The 17500-nt window shown below is 42.5% G+C and overlaps 1 protein-coding gene across 3 annotated transcripts in view; it reads right to left on the bottom strand.

Moving 5' to 3' along the window:
• Positions 1-17500, bottom strand: part of gmds (GDP-mannose 4,6-dehydratase) — a 300682-nt gene that overhangs the window by 4454 nt on the left and 278728 nt on the right. For all 3 annotated transcript variants that reach the window (XM_053613802.1, XM_053613803.1, XM_053613804.1), the window contains 2 exons: positions 11330-11448; positions 9982-10078 (listed from right to left, as the gene is read on the bottom strand). In XM_053613802.1, coding sequence (XP_053469777.1) covers positions 9982-10078; positions 11330-11448 — 216 coding nt within the window. The remainder of the gene's footprint in view (positions 1-9981; positions 10079-11329; positions 11449-17500) is intronic.

The following is a 17500-nucleotide window of genomic DNA, read 5'->3' as shown; positions in this document are numbered from 1 at the left end:
CACTGGCTTCCTTGCCAACTGAAAAACCTTGCGGCTAAACTGACTGTACAAAGGTGAATTTCAGTGTGTGGAACGGATGCCAAAGCTTCGGAATCGACTCTTTTCGTTTTCAAAACCTGGATTCAATGAATCAACTCTTTTCGGGGTTCTTCGTTGGGAACCGAAAGCAGGATGGCTTGATGACTTTGACAAACAGCGTTCATTAAAAATGCGTATGCATTGCGTATGCTAAGAGGCGCTATGCTTCTGCCCAACACGGTATAATGCATGTGTAACGTACAACACCGAGTTGTGAATTTCTGAAGTGAAAAAATGTTCGTCTCATCGCCTCTCTCATCATTCAAGACCACGTTCAGTCATTTTCAGCATCTTGAGTTTCCATGCAAAGTACTGACTTTTTGCCAAAGATTATGCAGCACCAGATTATGTTTTTGATGGAGCAGGAAAGATAGATAAATATGACCATGAATATGCGATACAGCCAGAAAACTGGATAAGCTCGGACAACTGGATATACCGAGGCACATTCTCACACGTGAATCACTACAAATCAAAATATTACTCATCTCACCAGGCCAAGAGTAATGTAATGGAGAGAGTTTATTACATTAGAAGACATCGTAGTTTTGTGTGTGAAGTGACCTAGCACACCACAGCATGCTTCATAATACAGTCCTACTAATTGCTAAAAACATTCGGCAGTGAATCTCATCATCGTTGAATCTGATCGGCTTTGCCAATTAGTTGTTGCAGCCATAATTGGTACTACTAAGGAATATTTGAAATAAATGCAAACAACCGGTCTTAACATTAAGAATGAGTAAGAGGGTGCATGTGTAAAATCCCATTGTCATCATCCATTAGCGTGGGAAAACCCAAAGAACTTTCAATACAAAACCGACAGATGGTTGCTGACCTGCACAAATCAGATAATGCATACAGTAAATACATAAGAACTTAAAAACACCATTAAGCACAATTAGGGCCATAACAGAAAGTTCCACAAGTCTGAAACAGTTGGAAACAGGAAACAGGAATTAGACACTTAAGCACACTGATCTCCCTACACAGTGAGAAGGATGGTGAAGGGGTGGGTGGTTCGGGGGAAATTGCACACTTTAGTTGATTCTTGTGGTAGTTAAGTTTCAAAATCAGCTGGCAGGAAGAGTTCCAAGAAAAGCTCTTACTGAGAACACAAAATGTAGCGCCTGAACTTCACCAAGCATCATAAGAACTACAACTGGCTTCATGTTTTTTGGGGTCAGATGAAACCAAACTTTTTGGTCATGCTACTACTGATTTGCTAGAAAGCCGGAGGTGAACTAATCATAGTGTTTCATTTTTTATATCCCTGTCTCAAGTCAAATATTTGGTGATGGCACATTGGACGTCCATAAACTTGGAAATATATATACACACATACATACAGTGGTGCTTGTGAACCCATTTTCCCTTTAAAGAACAGGGATCCATCAGAGTCTGATCTTATTTGTGGAAGTGTATCATGGCATGAACAAAGGAGATTTCTGAAGCCCTCAGAAAAAGAGCTGTTGAAGCTCATTAAGCTGGAAAAGGTCACAAAACCATCTCTAAAGAGTTTGGACTCCACCAATCCACAGGCAGACAGACTGCGTACAAATGGAGGAAATTCAAGAGCATTGTTCCCCTCCCCAGCAGTGATCAACCATCAAAGATCACTCCAAGATGCGCAAAATACTGCGAGGTCACAAAGGAACGCAGGGGAACTTCTAACCAACTAAAGTCCTCTCTCACATTGGCTGATGTTAATGTTCATGAGTCCACCATCAGGAGAACGCTGAACAACAACGGTGTGCATGGCAGGGTCACAAGGAGAAAGCCACTGCTCTCCAAAAAGAACATTGCCGCCCTTCTGCAGTTTGTTAAAGATCACATGGACGAGCCAGAAGTCTAATGGAAAATGTTTTGCGGAAGGATGAGACCAAAATAGAACTTTTTGGTTTAAATGAGAAGCGTTATGTTTGGAGAAAGGAAAACACTGCATTCCAGCAGAAGAACCTTATCCCATCTGTGAAACATGGTGGTGGTAGTGTCAGGGTTTGGACCTGTTTTGCTGCATCTGGACCAGGACGACTCGCCATCACTGATGGAACAATGAGTTCTGAATTATACCAGCGAACACTAAAGGAAAATGTCAGGACATCTGTCCATGATCTGAATCTGAAGAGAAAGTGGGTCATGCAGCAAGACAACGATCCTAAACACACGAGTCGTTCTACCAGAGAACGGTTAAAGAAGAATAAAGGTGATGTTTTGGAACGTCCAAGTCAAAGTCCTGACCTTAATCCAATAGAAATGTTGTGAAGAACCTGAAGCGAGCAGTTCATGTGAGGAAACCCACCAACATCCCAGAGTTGAAGCTGTTCTGTACTGAGGAACGGGATAAAACTCCTCCGAGCCGACGTGCAGGACTGATCAACAGTTACCCCAAACGTTTATCTGCAGTTATTACTGCACAAGGAGTCACACCACATACTGAAAACACACTCACTCACAGATGTGTCATATTAGATCATTTTCCTCCATAAATAAATGACCATGTGTAGTATTTGTGTCTCATTTGTTTCTATTGGGTTCTCTTTATCTACTTTAAGGAGTGAAAACCTGATGTCTTAGGTCATATTTAAGCAGAAATGGGTTCACAAACTTTCAAGCACCACTGTGTGTGTGTGTGTGTATATATATATATATATATATATATATATATATATATATATATATATATATATATATATATTACACTACATAAACATTGGTGTGTAGGTTATAAAGGGGGAGGGGGAGGGAGACCCTCTTCGAAGTTTGATATAAAGAATAAGGTCTCTATATGCAAGAGCAAAGAGAGGACGTCATGAATACAGTTCGGCTGTTTAAAATGCTAATTTTTAATCCCTGTGCTTTAGCATTTACACTGAAAACGTGCACACACATGCACAAATGTCCGGGGTGTGTATGTGTGTGCGTGAGGGCCAGGAAGTTTGCCGCCCACCTCTCGAGGGCTTGGGAAATCAGGCAGTCCAGTGTTTTGTGGGTTTGACCTCAGCCTGTACACATACAGGCACATGGAGAGGGCCTGCCATGTGGGTGTGTGGGAAAGACTCAACAACCTTACCCGAAATGCTCTGATGTCATTTTTTATTTAAAATTTTTTTTTTCCTGTTCATGTTAGACCAGTTTATTCAAAGGCAAGAAACACTTCCCAATTTACTATGCTGCACTTTATGTAGCCTCATGTCCAAACTAGAGTATAATCAGGCTGATTTTGAGGCCGATTCGCCTCTCCGAATGATCGCACGAGGTTTCCTGAGTTTAGACTGGTCTTAAAATTTGTTCCCAAAATATCCTGTGGTGTGGGGTGTGTTAAATTCAATCCTAATCCCTCAAGTCCGCTCACAGCCCAGTCGTAGCTGCCCCAATTTAATACATCATAAATATTAAAACAGGTTCAGTTTTTACTACTAAATATCCTGTAGTGTGTGGGGAACCTTAGTGTCTTGACATCACGTATGAACGACAACAGTCAAGCTGAACCGTCATCCGCCGCGTTTGTTTGGATCCGAAGTCACTTTTGCATCCGTGAAAGACAAGATCTCAGGACAATCCACGCAAAAAGCGAACAAAAACAAATCTAAGACACTTAAAGTATACATAAAGTATACAGTAGCATCATGTTCTATTTTATGTAGTGAGTATACAGCATGCTACTGCTAATGTTTGCACTCTCTCTGTATCTGAAGAACATTATACTTAAAATATAAAAGCACTCAAATACCAAACCTTAAAATAACGAGACTTCCACAGCGCCGATTAAAGGAATTTGACAGCCCTAGTGCACACGAACTAGACTAATGCTGATAACGGGTAAAACAATAATGCCATGATAATCAAGCATACAGTAATTATCATTACTCCTCCTGAGTTCTATTTAGAAGAAGAACCCTGGGCTAGATCTGAAATAAAGCCTGCTCTCCATTTCTAAAGCCAGTATAGCGAAAGAAAGTTTCTTTCACACACACACACACACACGCTAATATGAGCCTGCACAGGATGCAGTCAGTCAGAAGGGGATGTTGGTGCGATTAAATTCCCATATATTTTCACCCACCATTTGTGGCTGTGATGAAAAATTGTCCAGTCTGGAGAGAGGGAGAGCGAGAGAGTGAGGAATGCGAGGTGTCAGGAGTTCAGCGACTGACAGAGTGCGAGTGAGAGAGCCAGAGTTAATTATTCAATCAAGATAACAAGCCCAGAGACAAGCCATTTACAAAGGGCAGCCTGCAATTAACCTCCACTCTCATAGCTCTCTCCCACACAGCCAATCAGGACTTGTCTATGCTAATACAGATACAGTTTAAAAGCAGGAATTCTTTCATGGGTGGGGTTTTTTTTTGTGGTTTCTGTTCACATAGAAAGGGATTCTTTTGGAAAGAAAAAAAAATTCTCCAACTGGAACTGTAGATAGAGGCAACTGGAGATTTTTGGAAAACGCTGATGTCTGTTGACCGGTGATAGGGCCCTGCTTGTCACGTGATCCTGACTCCGACACATCTAAAATAGAGGACGCGTTAACTTGAACGTTGCTGTCTGGTGCCATCTATTTCGGTCACTGTTTCACAACTGATCGTTGTAATAAATACTATGGAATCACTGCCAGTGCTTTGGCTACCGTATAGTTAGCTGCTACCTTTAAATAAAGCACATCAAAACACATGGCATAAATGAGAAACCATCTGGCTCAGGTAGCGTGTGCATGTTCAGTATAGTATAGACATTTTCCCATCCTTACATTTCAGTGTGGACGGAAAATCTTGTGGAAAAGTATAAAGCCACAGAGTGGACGGAAAACTTTCCAAATGTATCCGTAATAGCATGAAAAAGACACTAGGTTCATGCCCACCACGTTACACTCGTATCGTTCTTTCCTGTACATTTTCAACACCGTCTTTTCAGCACTGCTTCGAAAAAAAAAACATCCAAACAAAAGCAAAAAAAATAAAAATAAAAAATCACCTGGTTTCTGGGCCACATTTTCCATGGCTCCATTCCTTCTAGTTATAGTTCCTATGAACTCTTTCATTCTTCCACAAAACACACTCTCTCCTTTTCCCTCTCTCCCCTCCGTGGGGCCCAGGGTGGTTCCGCTCAGTCAAAGTCCTTCAGGAAATACCAGAGAGAAGGCCAGGGGAGAACTTACACCCTCTTTCCCTCTCTCCATTTATTTCCCTGCCTTAGCCTCCCTCGCTGCATAGCTCTCTCTTAGTCCCCTTCACTATTCATCTGTCATCGTTTCTCTCCCTCACTCTTACTCTCTCTTGCTCTCAGACTCGTCTCTATCCCTCCAGGTTCAGGACTGCGCTGAATAGCCTCGTCTCTAAGCCAAAGTGACACGGACAGACGTTTAAAAGAAAGGCCTAAAGCGACGGGAAACACGGTAGCAACCGTATGAACACAGGATCCGCCTGTGAACGGCAGACTTACGGCTCTGAAGTGTGCTCAATAAAAGTCAAGTTGATCTATACGGTCACCTAGAGGAAAGACTGGGCATCGGAGAGCAACTTTACTACAGATCTGAGCTCAGCCTGGCACTTGGCCAAACACTTTACGACATCATTCGCACTCGGATTTAACGGCTCTGACCTATTATACCGCGTATCATCATAAATCTGTCATGTGCAGCCGGTCCCAGCGTCTCCCAGAGTAACGAAACTATACACACGTTTAGTATATACGCTCACAGTCACAAACTACAAACTGCACATAGACTTGTAGTCTACAGACATTCGGCTTCAGTTTCCACACAGTCGCACCCAGCCGGCCAGATATGAGAAGCATAAATAACCATAAAGTCTGAGAGTGGAGCTACATCAATGTCCACACAGTCTACAGTAACTACAAAAACCCAGACAATATCAGGCTACACCACAGTTTTCAAAATGTTGTCCATTACACTCCAACACAGAGCTTCGATCATCATTAGTAGGGATGTCGAAAACAATACCTCGCATTATATCAAATCCTCCAGGTTTAAAAATATGAGGTGCAGGATTGAGTGTTTTATAGGCTGGTAGAATGAAAATGGTAAGAACTATTCAAAGTCATGATTTCTGAATGAGGCCATTATTCTCCGCGCTCCGTATTCTTTAAGTCTCCCAACCGCTCATTCTCTCCCTCCTCCAGATTCCTAGTGACAATATATTTTTAAATAAGAAGTCCAACTGAAATTCTGTGAAACTGCAGTAACTCATGTCCGTCTGGGCCTCTCTGAGGTTCTGCCGGGAAACATGTCTACTATAATAAAGTCACCGATCTAATCCCTCTTTAATGCCAACATGCTATAACCTTAATCCCTAATAATCCACGTAATTCCACAATTTAAGGGAAACAGCAGCTCAGTACAAACCAGTCCCAGTGATAAATACTTGCACAAAGACACAGACGTGGACATGAGAAGACACGCACCCACATGTTTACAAGTTTATTTATTTTTTTTTTTACTAGGGAGCAACAATACCTTAAACAGTTAATAAATTGCTCTAATATTTCAAGATATTTGTGTGTCAAAGCTTAAGATGTGCATAAGCTTTACCCCACTAAGAAAAAGAAAATGGAAAGAAACGTATGAGGCCTTCCTCGAAACTGTCTGGAAAATGAACAATAAAAAAAAAAAAAAAAAAACCCCTTTGGCTGCCTGAAATCCACCTTCACCAAAGTGCTCATAAAACTGCTTTAAATCAGCGTCTGAACGAATAAAATGGAAGTATAAATCCAAACGGGCTAAATGGAACCGCTGAATGTTCTCGAGTGCACACCGTGCAGTTCACAGAAAGGTCTTCAGCTGCTTCCAGCTCCACCCTAAAGGAGCCGTAACAGGAAACGCTCACCAACCCCACGGTTAGAAACACTGCCCAGGTTAATTTGTTTAAGGGCTCTGACGCACCTAGCCATCCATCTCCTGTAGGTTTTTCAGTATGTCCTGCTCTGTAGTCAGCACATGTCAGCGGTCATCAGTGCCAAGTGAGCACGTCAAAATCCCAGAGATCGATGCGTGAAAGAGTCAGCGATTCGATATTTATTTATTATTCACTTAATCGCTGGAGCTAGGTGTGTGTTTGCAGCTAAATAGCGGATTCACAGCCGGACTTGTTAAATGGTTTCAGAAATAGGACACACTGCTATAGACGCTGATTAGTGCTAGGTGGTGTACTATTTTAACATACTATTACGATTACGTTTTTTTTCCCTGTTATACTTGGTCGTCTATTTTGCGTGCGTCCATCTGTCTGTCCGAGATTCTCTTCGTAGAAGAAGAACGAGTGGTTGAATATTTGCAGGATTTCTACAGAATTATCACCGTAATTATCAGATGAGATAAAATAACTGATTCGATTTTGGAATTGGAATCCAAACAGGGTCAAGGGCACAGTAAGGTCAAATGACTGAAATGTTTAAGTATATTTTAAGGGTATTTCAGGCATACAAACGAGTAACGATAGGACTAGCCTTGATGGCAGTGGAGGCATCGGGTTTCTACCCGTTTATATCACTTTAATTCACTGCTCAGAAATACGCAAGCACTTTGCCAAGTGTGCACAGAAACGACAAAAATCACCACACGGTCAGCACTACACAAACGATTAAATAATTAGATCAATAACGAGTCGAAAAGGTTTCGCGCATCACAGCAAGCGTTCTTCGTTTCGTTTGTCCAGAACACACGGCTCGTAGCTGCGACGCAGTGCTGTCCGATCGATGATATTCCAATATGCATGAGAAGGTAGGCATGTCAGGACCGTCACACACACACACACACACACACACTGACTATGCAGCATGCACACAAGGCCAAGAGCCTGATCTGCTTCTCTTACTGGGTGGATTAAATATTTTCAGAGGAATTTGGGTGTGAATTCACTGAGGTGTCCTTACAGACCAGGGGTGTTCAGTCTTATCTGGAAAGGGCCGGTGTGGTGTGTGTGCAGGTTTTCATTCCGATCAATCAGGAGCCACGCCTGATTCCACCTGTTTAATCAGTTGATCTTGGCTTTCAGTAGACTCAGGTGTGGCTTCTGCTTGATCGGTATGAAAACCTGCACCACACCACACCGGCCCTTTCCAGATAAGATTGGACACCCCTGTTACAGACCATACATCGACATAATCCCTCATTAAGAACAACTTCAGCAGTCCTTCAATTAACATGTGCACACAGACACACTCGTACATATTTGTCAAAAAAAAAAAAAACCCAAAACAAACAAAAACAAAACCTTTGTCTGTTAAATGTGAGATAAATAAAAGTAAAGATGAGTAAGGAAAGTAAGCAAGAGTGTCTGAGTGTGTTGTGGTTAACCGTGTGTTGTTTTTGCTTAAAGAGAGTTACACATCATTGAGTTGGTGCCTGTTGTACATGCTGAGCAGGTATTCTCAGACGTCAAGAGGTCATACACACATACAGGAGGTTTATTTTGATCCTGCAGACCAATTTGCATAAAGCCAACAGAAGCGGAGATTACGCTAACTGCTTTTCACTGTTGCATTACGGATTGATCCATGACTCACGCCAACGTGTCGTATGCAAATTCAATCAAACGTTTAGTATACCGCACTCACGTTCAGTACAGTTGACTCAGATGTTGACTTTACTCAACATCATAACCACATCATTATCAAACTCGATGTGAACAATTATTGATTACGGTTCGATAACTTTTAGAAGACGGCAAGGCTCCTCAAATAAACGACCAGTGGGAAATATCTTCATCATGTTTATCTAAATCATGTTAAATCTATGACACATGGGCATCTGGCCCAAACACTGCGGAATATTTATTGTATTTTATTCACTGTTGAATATCATTTGCGCAGGACGACTGTGTGTTACTCATCCATTTCCTATTATTATTATTATTATTATTATTATTATTATCAGTCAGATTTTAGAGTATAGCGATTTCTGCTCGTCCCTGCTGCATGTGCGCAGGCCATCCGTGCCCACCGTCAGCATAATCTGGTGCTTTAGACAGATACAGTGGCCTGTAGGCTTTAAAACAAATTCCCATAATCAACAAAATATACGTTTTCTCTTACAACAGAAATTAGAAAACCATTATGGATCCAATGCGGTGACGTAGCTAAATATTTAAAGTCGTTGCCATAGAAACGGTCTTAAATTTGACTCTCTGCCTTTCACAGTCTTGGCTCAGTGAATGTTTTACTCCTGGTCTTCGGTGTAAATTGAGCTGGTGTTATGGTCTTAAACGCATGGCCAGAGAGTCATGACCAATATCGTCCATGACAGAGTACTAGCATTTACTCCAGCTGTTCTGTTTACTTTCTGTCCTACAAACTTCTGGATCGCTGGCTAAACTCACTTCTGCAGAACTCGTATCACTCCTGTGTCTTTACACAGCTGGAGACTTGGATTTCATTCTGCATCACTTGTAAATCATTTCAGGGGGGACGAAAAAACCCCCAAACAAATAAAAGTGAATGTGAGAGATAATAATAATAATAATAATAATAATAATAATAATAATAATAATATGGACAGACGGGATAAATTAGTTCATGAAGAAGCAGGTATTTCTTTCAGTGTGTTCTCCAAATCCACAGCAGTACAACATGTTCCTTGGGTTGAACCCCTGTACGTTAATTCAAGAGGTGGAATTTTCTAAATTGACATGCAACATGAGGTGTGTATGCATGCCTGTGGGTGTGTGTGTGTGGGTGTGTGTGTTTTCCATCCGTCAGCAGTCATTTAGTAGGTCTGTTTTGTTTTCTGAGTTTAGTGCCTTTTTGAATTCCTGGTTGAGTGACCACTCTTTCTTCCCATCTTGTACATACTTATACACAGATACACACACACACACACACACACACACACACACACACACACACACACACACACACACACAGCTTCATACTCAAGTATCACTGACTCACCACTTCAGTGGGACGGTAGTACTTGGGGTCCACTTTGACATGTATGACTCCGGTCTCCTTACACCTTCCTACCTCGTTCTCATTCTTCCCCTCCCACCTGTGTGACATGAAAACTGTTACATGCAATGTAATAGATAGAGAGATAGATAGAGACAGACAACTAAATACACAGCAAGATAAAAGGATTCAGTTCCCGCAGAAAGTACCGGAACTCTTTTTTTTGCTACACACCGAAGACATTTGGGTTTGAGAACAAAAGATGAATGAGACGAGAGATGAGAATTTCAGCTCTCATTTCCTGATATTTACATCTAGATTATTCAAGAGTTAAAAAAAATACTGAAACATGCGACTGACAGGTGTTTCTTGTTAGCCAGGACTGCATCTGCTGTTAAAAAGGATAAGCCAACATGAAGCCCAGAGAGCCGTCTGGGAGAAAAGAGGGGAAATCCGTCAGAGCCGTTACACAAGCACTGGGCATAGCCAGTACGACGATTCGGAAAGTCCTGAAAAAGAAAGACACTACTGGTGTACTAACAACCGGACTTCAAACTGGTCTCTCCTTTACTGTCCTAATAACTATTCTGAGAACGTGCTGTGAAGTCTTGCGTGGTCACCTGAGTGAGGACTACACAGGGATTAGCTGTGGTTCCATGACCTTTCAACCTGCATATTATTGAACCAATTGTACTTCGAGGGATGTTTAAGGTCTGTGCTACGGCTCTGCAGCGCTCTCCGTTTGAGTGTTGTTTAATAGCGGTGTCCCTGAGAACTTTAGGAAACCTTCACCGTCACCATGATCGCTACTTGTTGTGTGAAATCTTCCCAAACAATGGCTTCCATATACCGTAGTGTCTGAACGCCTGTCTATTTCAGTATTTAAATACATCTTTGTTTATGTAAATGAACACACACACTATTTTTTTGCTCATATTTATAAATACAAAGTCAAAAGACAGTGTGTGTGTAAATCCGAAGGAGGTATAATGCACTGGAAGTGCATTACATAATAAAAACAACTGACCAAATATTATTTCCCCTCACAGACAGGCATAGTTTAGTGTAGTTTTATGGATATATATGTTCATGCCAGTGCCATGATTAATGGCGTTGAAGAACGTAGGCAGGAGTTCTGAGGTCAGAATACTCACAGAGGCCAACGAAAACTGCAGTTAGTTACAGTGCTTATGTGCATTATGGAGGCTTTTGCAGAATTAGTACTGAAAATCCCAGAAAGATTAACACACAGTAAATTGTGCAGTAGTATACAAACTGTGTGTGTGTGTATGTATGTGTGTGTGTGTGTCTATGTATGTGTGTGTGTGTGTGTGTGTGTGTGTGTACATACACAATGGACTTGCCCACATGTTTGAAGGCTTTCTCCACAAACTCTCTCACACTGTGGACCTCTCCTGTAGCTATGACAAAATCCTCTGGCTCCTTCTGCTGCAACATCAGCCACATAGCCTGAGAGACAGAGAGAGAGAGAGAGAGAGAGAGAGAGAGAGAGAGAGAGAGACAGAAATTGAGACAGACAGAGAGAGCGAGAAAGAGAGACAGAGTGAAAGATAGAGAGAGAGATAGAGAGATAGAGAGAGATATAGAGATAGAGAGAGATATAGAGATAGAGAGAGATACAGAGAGAGAGATAGAGAGAGAGAGATAGAGATAGAGAGAGATACAGAGAGAGAGATCGAGAGAGAGAGAGATAGAGAGATATAGAGAGATAGAGAGAGAGAGAGATATAGAGAGATAGAGAGAGATATAGAGATAGAGAGAGATATAGAGATAGAGAGAGATATAGAGATAGAGAGAGATACAGAGAGAGAGATAGAGATAGAGAGAGAGAGAGATAGAGAGATATAGAGATAGAGAGAGAGAGAGATATAGAGAGAGAGACAGAGTGAGATAGAGAGAGAGATAGAGAGAGAGATAGAGATAGAGAGAGATAAAGATAGAGAGAGATAGAGAGATAGATAGAGAGAGATAGAGACAGAGTGAGATAGAGATAGAGAGAGATAGAGAGAGAGATAGATAGAGATATATATATATAGAGAGAGAGATAGAGAAAGAGAGATAGAGAGAGATATAGAGAGTAATAGAGATAGAGATAGAGAGAGAGATAGAGAGAGATAGAGAGAGAGATAGAGAAAGAGAGATAGAGAGAGATATAGAGAGTGATAGAGAGAGATAGAGAGAGATAGAGAGAGAGAGAGAGAGAGAGATAGAGAGAGAGATAGAGAGATAGAGAGAGAGATAGAGAGAGAGAGAGATGGTTATGGTTCATTCTCCAAAATGTGATTTCCCTGACACCGTTATGGAGATTATTCCCCACTGCAGTGAAGAAGTTTAGAACAGGAAAGAGTTTTGTCTGACTCTCAGCATCATCCCCATCAGACACCGTCTCATTACCCGATCTAAAATCACTGGTGGGATTTAAACCTGAGCCTCATCGTCATCTCTTCAGTCCACTGATCTCTGCTCACGGACATCGGGAGAGAAATAACTGCTGAGTCATTCAATAAGGTCTGCTGAATACATTTCACAGCATCAGCGTCTTCAACATCTGAAGTATGTTGTCCTCTGTACAGTGTGTGTAACGCTCTTCTCTGTTTTGATGGAGTGATGGCGGACATGTCGACCAACTGATGAATGGCAGCTGGTTTATTTCCCTGCCCTGCACCTAGCACCGGACACCTTTACAAAGAGGAAATGTCTGTGCTCAACACTGGAGTGTTCTTCTTCATTCAGAAGTTAAAAATGCAATCGTTAAATCATTGTACGTTTAAAAATGACACGTTTGAGGAATTTTGTGAGAATAAAACTAGTCTGATCTTCACTGCTTTCATGTGGTTAAGATCCTACACCCGCTCCAACACATACATACCCATCCCCTGTCCTGACGTCAGCACAAAGCCTCCTGGGATATTCATTATTGTGGGAATGAAGGAACGAGTTCCCAGGTCCAGCCACCCCACTCCCCCCTACCCCCACCGCCCCTTTCTAAACCTCCAACACAGACACACACACACACAGACACACACACACAGACACACACACACAGACACACACACACAGACACACACACACAGACACACACACACACAGACACACAGACACACACACACACAGACACATACACACACAGACACATACATACACAGACACACACACAGACACACACACAGACAAGTGCAAGCCGGTTGAAATATTATAAAGGAGAAAAGGGAACAAGATAAATAGGGGGAGAAAGATAAGATATGTGCAGCTCAGCATCAGTAGATCTTTCTGGATCTATAAAAAGCTCACACACACACACACACACACACACACAGTGTATAATTCTGCAGAGTACTAAATACTCCTAGCTGAAGCCAGTTGGCTTCATGTCTAACGTGTGTCTCTTTCCCCACTGGACTCCACGGCAGAATAAAGAGTCCATCAGCACGTTCTATCTGCTGCAGTGGGAAGCTGACTGCTGCGCCTACACACACGCGCACACACACACACACACACACACACACACTTCACTCTGGCCCCACTCACATGCTCCATCCATCAGGCGCAAATGAGGCACCAGACACACGCGCGGGGGGGGGGGGGGGGGGGGAGAAAGGAACAGTGTGTGCGTGCGTGTGTGTGTGTGAGAGAGAGACAAAGAGAAGAAGGAGGGAGGGAAGGAAGGAAACAGAGACAGAGATGGAAAGCGAGAGAGCGCAGGAGGGAGGGAAGGAGAGGTCACATGAAAATAGAAAGTTTACTCTACATTTGAAGTGAAAGGGGTTACACACGTGTGTGTTGGAAAGGTTTTTTTTTTTAATTATTATTTTTATTTAATAAATATTCCCTGACTTTTATTCCCCTGACCACACCCCCAAACACACCATCGAAAAAGGTGAGAATCTTATACTAGCATTATAGTTCTGCATTTATAGAGAAATAAATCACAGGTACTACAAGACAAACAACACACACACACACACACACACACACACACACACACTTCAGACGTATCCAGAACCACACATCTGGTTCAAGTTTGATTTAGAAACCCTTCCTTACATGTTTTTCACAAAGCTGTTCATCAAAACATTTTGTAAAGACCATAAGTGATGCCAAATCTTGCAATATCCCTTAAACAATGCCAAGTTGACTGTTTATCTAACGCTGCAATCGAGAGACGGTTGAACCATTTCAAACAGTTTTGTGGTTAATGTACCTCAGAAGATTTTCCTTTAATATAACCCTAAACGGACCGTGTGTCTATACGACAAGGAAGAAGATCAGCCACAAGATAATAATAATAATAATAATAAATAAATATCTGGAATTATAGAAAGATGTCTGACGAAAGCAATAAGTAAACGTGTAAATAGAAAGACATTATAACGGAGTGAAACGCAAACCTGTAATCAGATTTATAACTTTAATTTGTTGCTACAACCCCTAATTTACCTCTTGACAATGTTCACGATGCTAATTACAACGCGCAAACTTTCAAGCAAACAGTTTCCGTTCACAACACGCGCGATTTTAAAGCATCACAACACATCGGTCTGAGTGGACAGCTTCTTTTTTTTTTTTTTTAAGCGGCTTTAAAAGGAGTCGGTAAACCTATAACGTGACGTTAAGTTTGTGGATTATGATTCACTACACAGCTACGGCCAGCTCCAGAATTATTGGCACCCCTGGTGAAGATGGTTTTAAAAAAAAAAAGGTTAAGAAAATTTTCTTAGAAAAACAATTAACTAATTTAACTTTAAACCCGACCTTGACAAGGGTGCCAATAATTCTGTATCTAACTATAATTGCAAATGTAAAAAAAAAAAAAAAAAAAGTACATTTTAAAGTACAGATTTACAATATTGACTATGCACTTATGATTCATAAAATGACATTTCCACAGTTGTACTCTTGGACTACTTTTAGACCAAAGCGATGAAAAACGTCTTCATGGTTAATTAAAAACGACGAGTTTTTCATTTTCTTGGGACAGATTTTCAGTGTGGGATGAAGCTAATGAATAACCTTTTTTCCCCCCAAACCCATTTTACCAAGGGTGCCAATAATTCTGGATGTGAGCAAAATTTGTTACAGATTTTGGCATTTGATTACGCGCTGACGAAACTGCCATTCTGCCGTCGTACTAGCCGGTGAACTGTGGAACGAATTCCACAAGCAGCGACAGCGGGTATTTTAGCCGTGAACTGGACTTTGGCGAACACTTCTACGGCCACGGTTACGTTTACTCAACAATAACTCTGGCTAAAGGAGTACTGAGTACTGGAAAGATGAATCTTCTCGTTCCCCTTCACCCCGTTTTCCATCCAGTGTACCTCACGTTCACCTCTCTCCTCTAGCTCGCCTTCCTGGTTCTCGCCCTCAGTTCTTTTTCTCTTCGCTGCTCTGGATCATTACCTCTGTGAGGGACAGCTGAGAGGCCCAGGCCAAAATTCCCCTTCCTGTTCACCACTCACACACACACTTACACTTATACACACACACTTACACACAAACACCCACAGAAAACCTCGAGCCCACTCCAAATCTTTGTGGTGAAGGCCGGAGAGAGTGTAACGTGTTCTGCTGTGAAAGCCCTGTCATTGTGCATGCTCGGTGTGCTTTTTTAAACTCACTTGGGGCTGCCGGGGTCCAGTCTAACCATGACTTACTGCGTTTACTATGTGAGCCCAGACGCAGACATGGGGGGGGGGGGGGGGGGGGATGGGACACACTAATGTGTGTGCAGGAAAGTAGTGTGTAGCCCCTGCCTTATCAGCCTGGCCTTCCTGCCCATCCATCACGGCAGTCTTGTGCCTGATAGTCTCGAGTTCACCCGGGCTTGCGCTTGTGACATCTGGATTAGGTACAACTTCACTGCGGAGTTAACGGAAGTGTGTCCTGATCGGTTGCATGGACCCCGAGGACAAATCAAGAAAACAGTCGGTCGATGTTGCGTTTTCGCTTCTGTTACTTGATTAGAAGAATAATGGAGGTCGTACGTCTGAAACGAGCTCCTCGTGAAGGGCCCTTTCACACCCGCAGCACTCGCAGTACAGGAATTCCTGCTTGGGTTGTTTGGAGCCCGATGAAGTTTTAGGTTCTGGTGTATTTGGTTTAAGCAGGTCCAAAAGCGTAGTTCCAACAAAAGTGCAAATGAAATAAAACGAATAATAGAGGGCTTATTGCAGCATGTCCAGGCTGAGCGGTACGAGTCATGGGAGCCATCCGTTAGTCAAAAGTATTAGTACACTGCTCCCGAGTGGCATGAGACTGCAAGTTTGCGTCCGTTGCTGGGAGTCCGAGACAGGAAAATAGTCTGTGCTCTGTGGGTGGGAGGGATGGCGTTACTCTCTCTCCGGGTAGCCAGAGCCAATCGTGGGCATCATGTATGTGGAGGAGAGCGGCTAGAGCGCTTCTCAAAAGTTTGACGCAGCATGAGCAGCTTGAATTTGAAAAGATACTCGGAGAACACACGTGCTCCTCTTCAGCCTCACTGGTTGCTAGCGGTCATGTGATCGTGTAGGGCAAGTAGATTAGAGGGGCATGTACAAATGGGGGGGGGGTTGGTGAGAGAGAATGAGAGAGAAAAAAGAGAGAGAGAGAGAAAGAGTGAAAAAGGGAGAGAGACAGAAATAGAGATGACATGAAAAAGAGAGAAAGAGAGAGAGAGAAAATGATAGTGAGAGAGAGAAAGAGTGAAAAAGAGAGAAAGAGAGTGAGAAACAGAAAAAGAGAGAGAGAAAGAGTGAGAGAGTGAAAGAGAGAGAGAGAAAGAGTAAGTGAGAGTTAGAGAGACACACACAGAGGGGTGAGAGAGACACACACACACGCACACACACAGAGGGGTGAGAGACACACACACACACACACACAGACACACACACACAGACACACACACACAGACACACACACACACAGACACACACACACAGACACAGACAGAGGGGTGAGAGACACACAAACACAGACACACACACACACACAGACAGAGGGGTGTGTGTGTGTCGGAGAAAGCTTCAGAATCTGTTGTGTGTTGGTTTGAGGTGAAAGGAAAAGAAAAACAAAGGCTTAACAGTGGTGACATCCTCATCACACACTCCACACCTCTACTGTTCACATGCACTGTATCTGACTCAACTCCTGATTCTCCCTGCGTGCGTGTGTGCGCGCGTGTGTGTGTGTGTGTGTGTTCCCTTCAGTCTCTCTACACACTCCATATATAAAGCTGTGAATGGATTCTGAAATGCTCGGCCCCTTTTACGGAAGACCAACTGTTAAATTACACGAGCACAGCAGCGGGAGCGAGGACGAGCGTGATGATACACTTTCAGCTTTTCCCTCTGAGAAGCTTTAAATCTCTCTCTCTCTCTCTCACACACACACACACACACACACCTGTACATACAAAAATGTACACGATGGTGTGCGCACACAAACACACACACAGACTGGCTCTGCAGGGCCATCAGAGTTTATGAGACTCAACTCATTTACATTTGCTGTGTTTTTCTGGAAG

The sequence above is a fragment of the Ictalurus furcatus genome, chromosome 25, assembly GCF_023375685.1.
Source record: "Ictalurus furcatus strain D&B chromosome 25, Billie_1.0, whole genome shotgun sequence".
Classification (NCBI taxonomy): Eukaryota; Metazoa; Chordata; class Actinopteri; order Siluriformes; family Ictaluridae; genus Ictalurus; species Ictalurus furcatus.
Note: the sequence above shows the minus strand (reverse complement) of the source record. Positions and strands in the feature narration are given on the sequence as shown.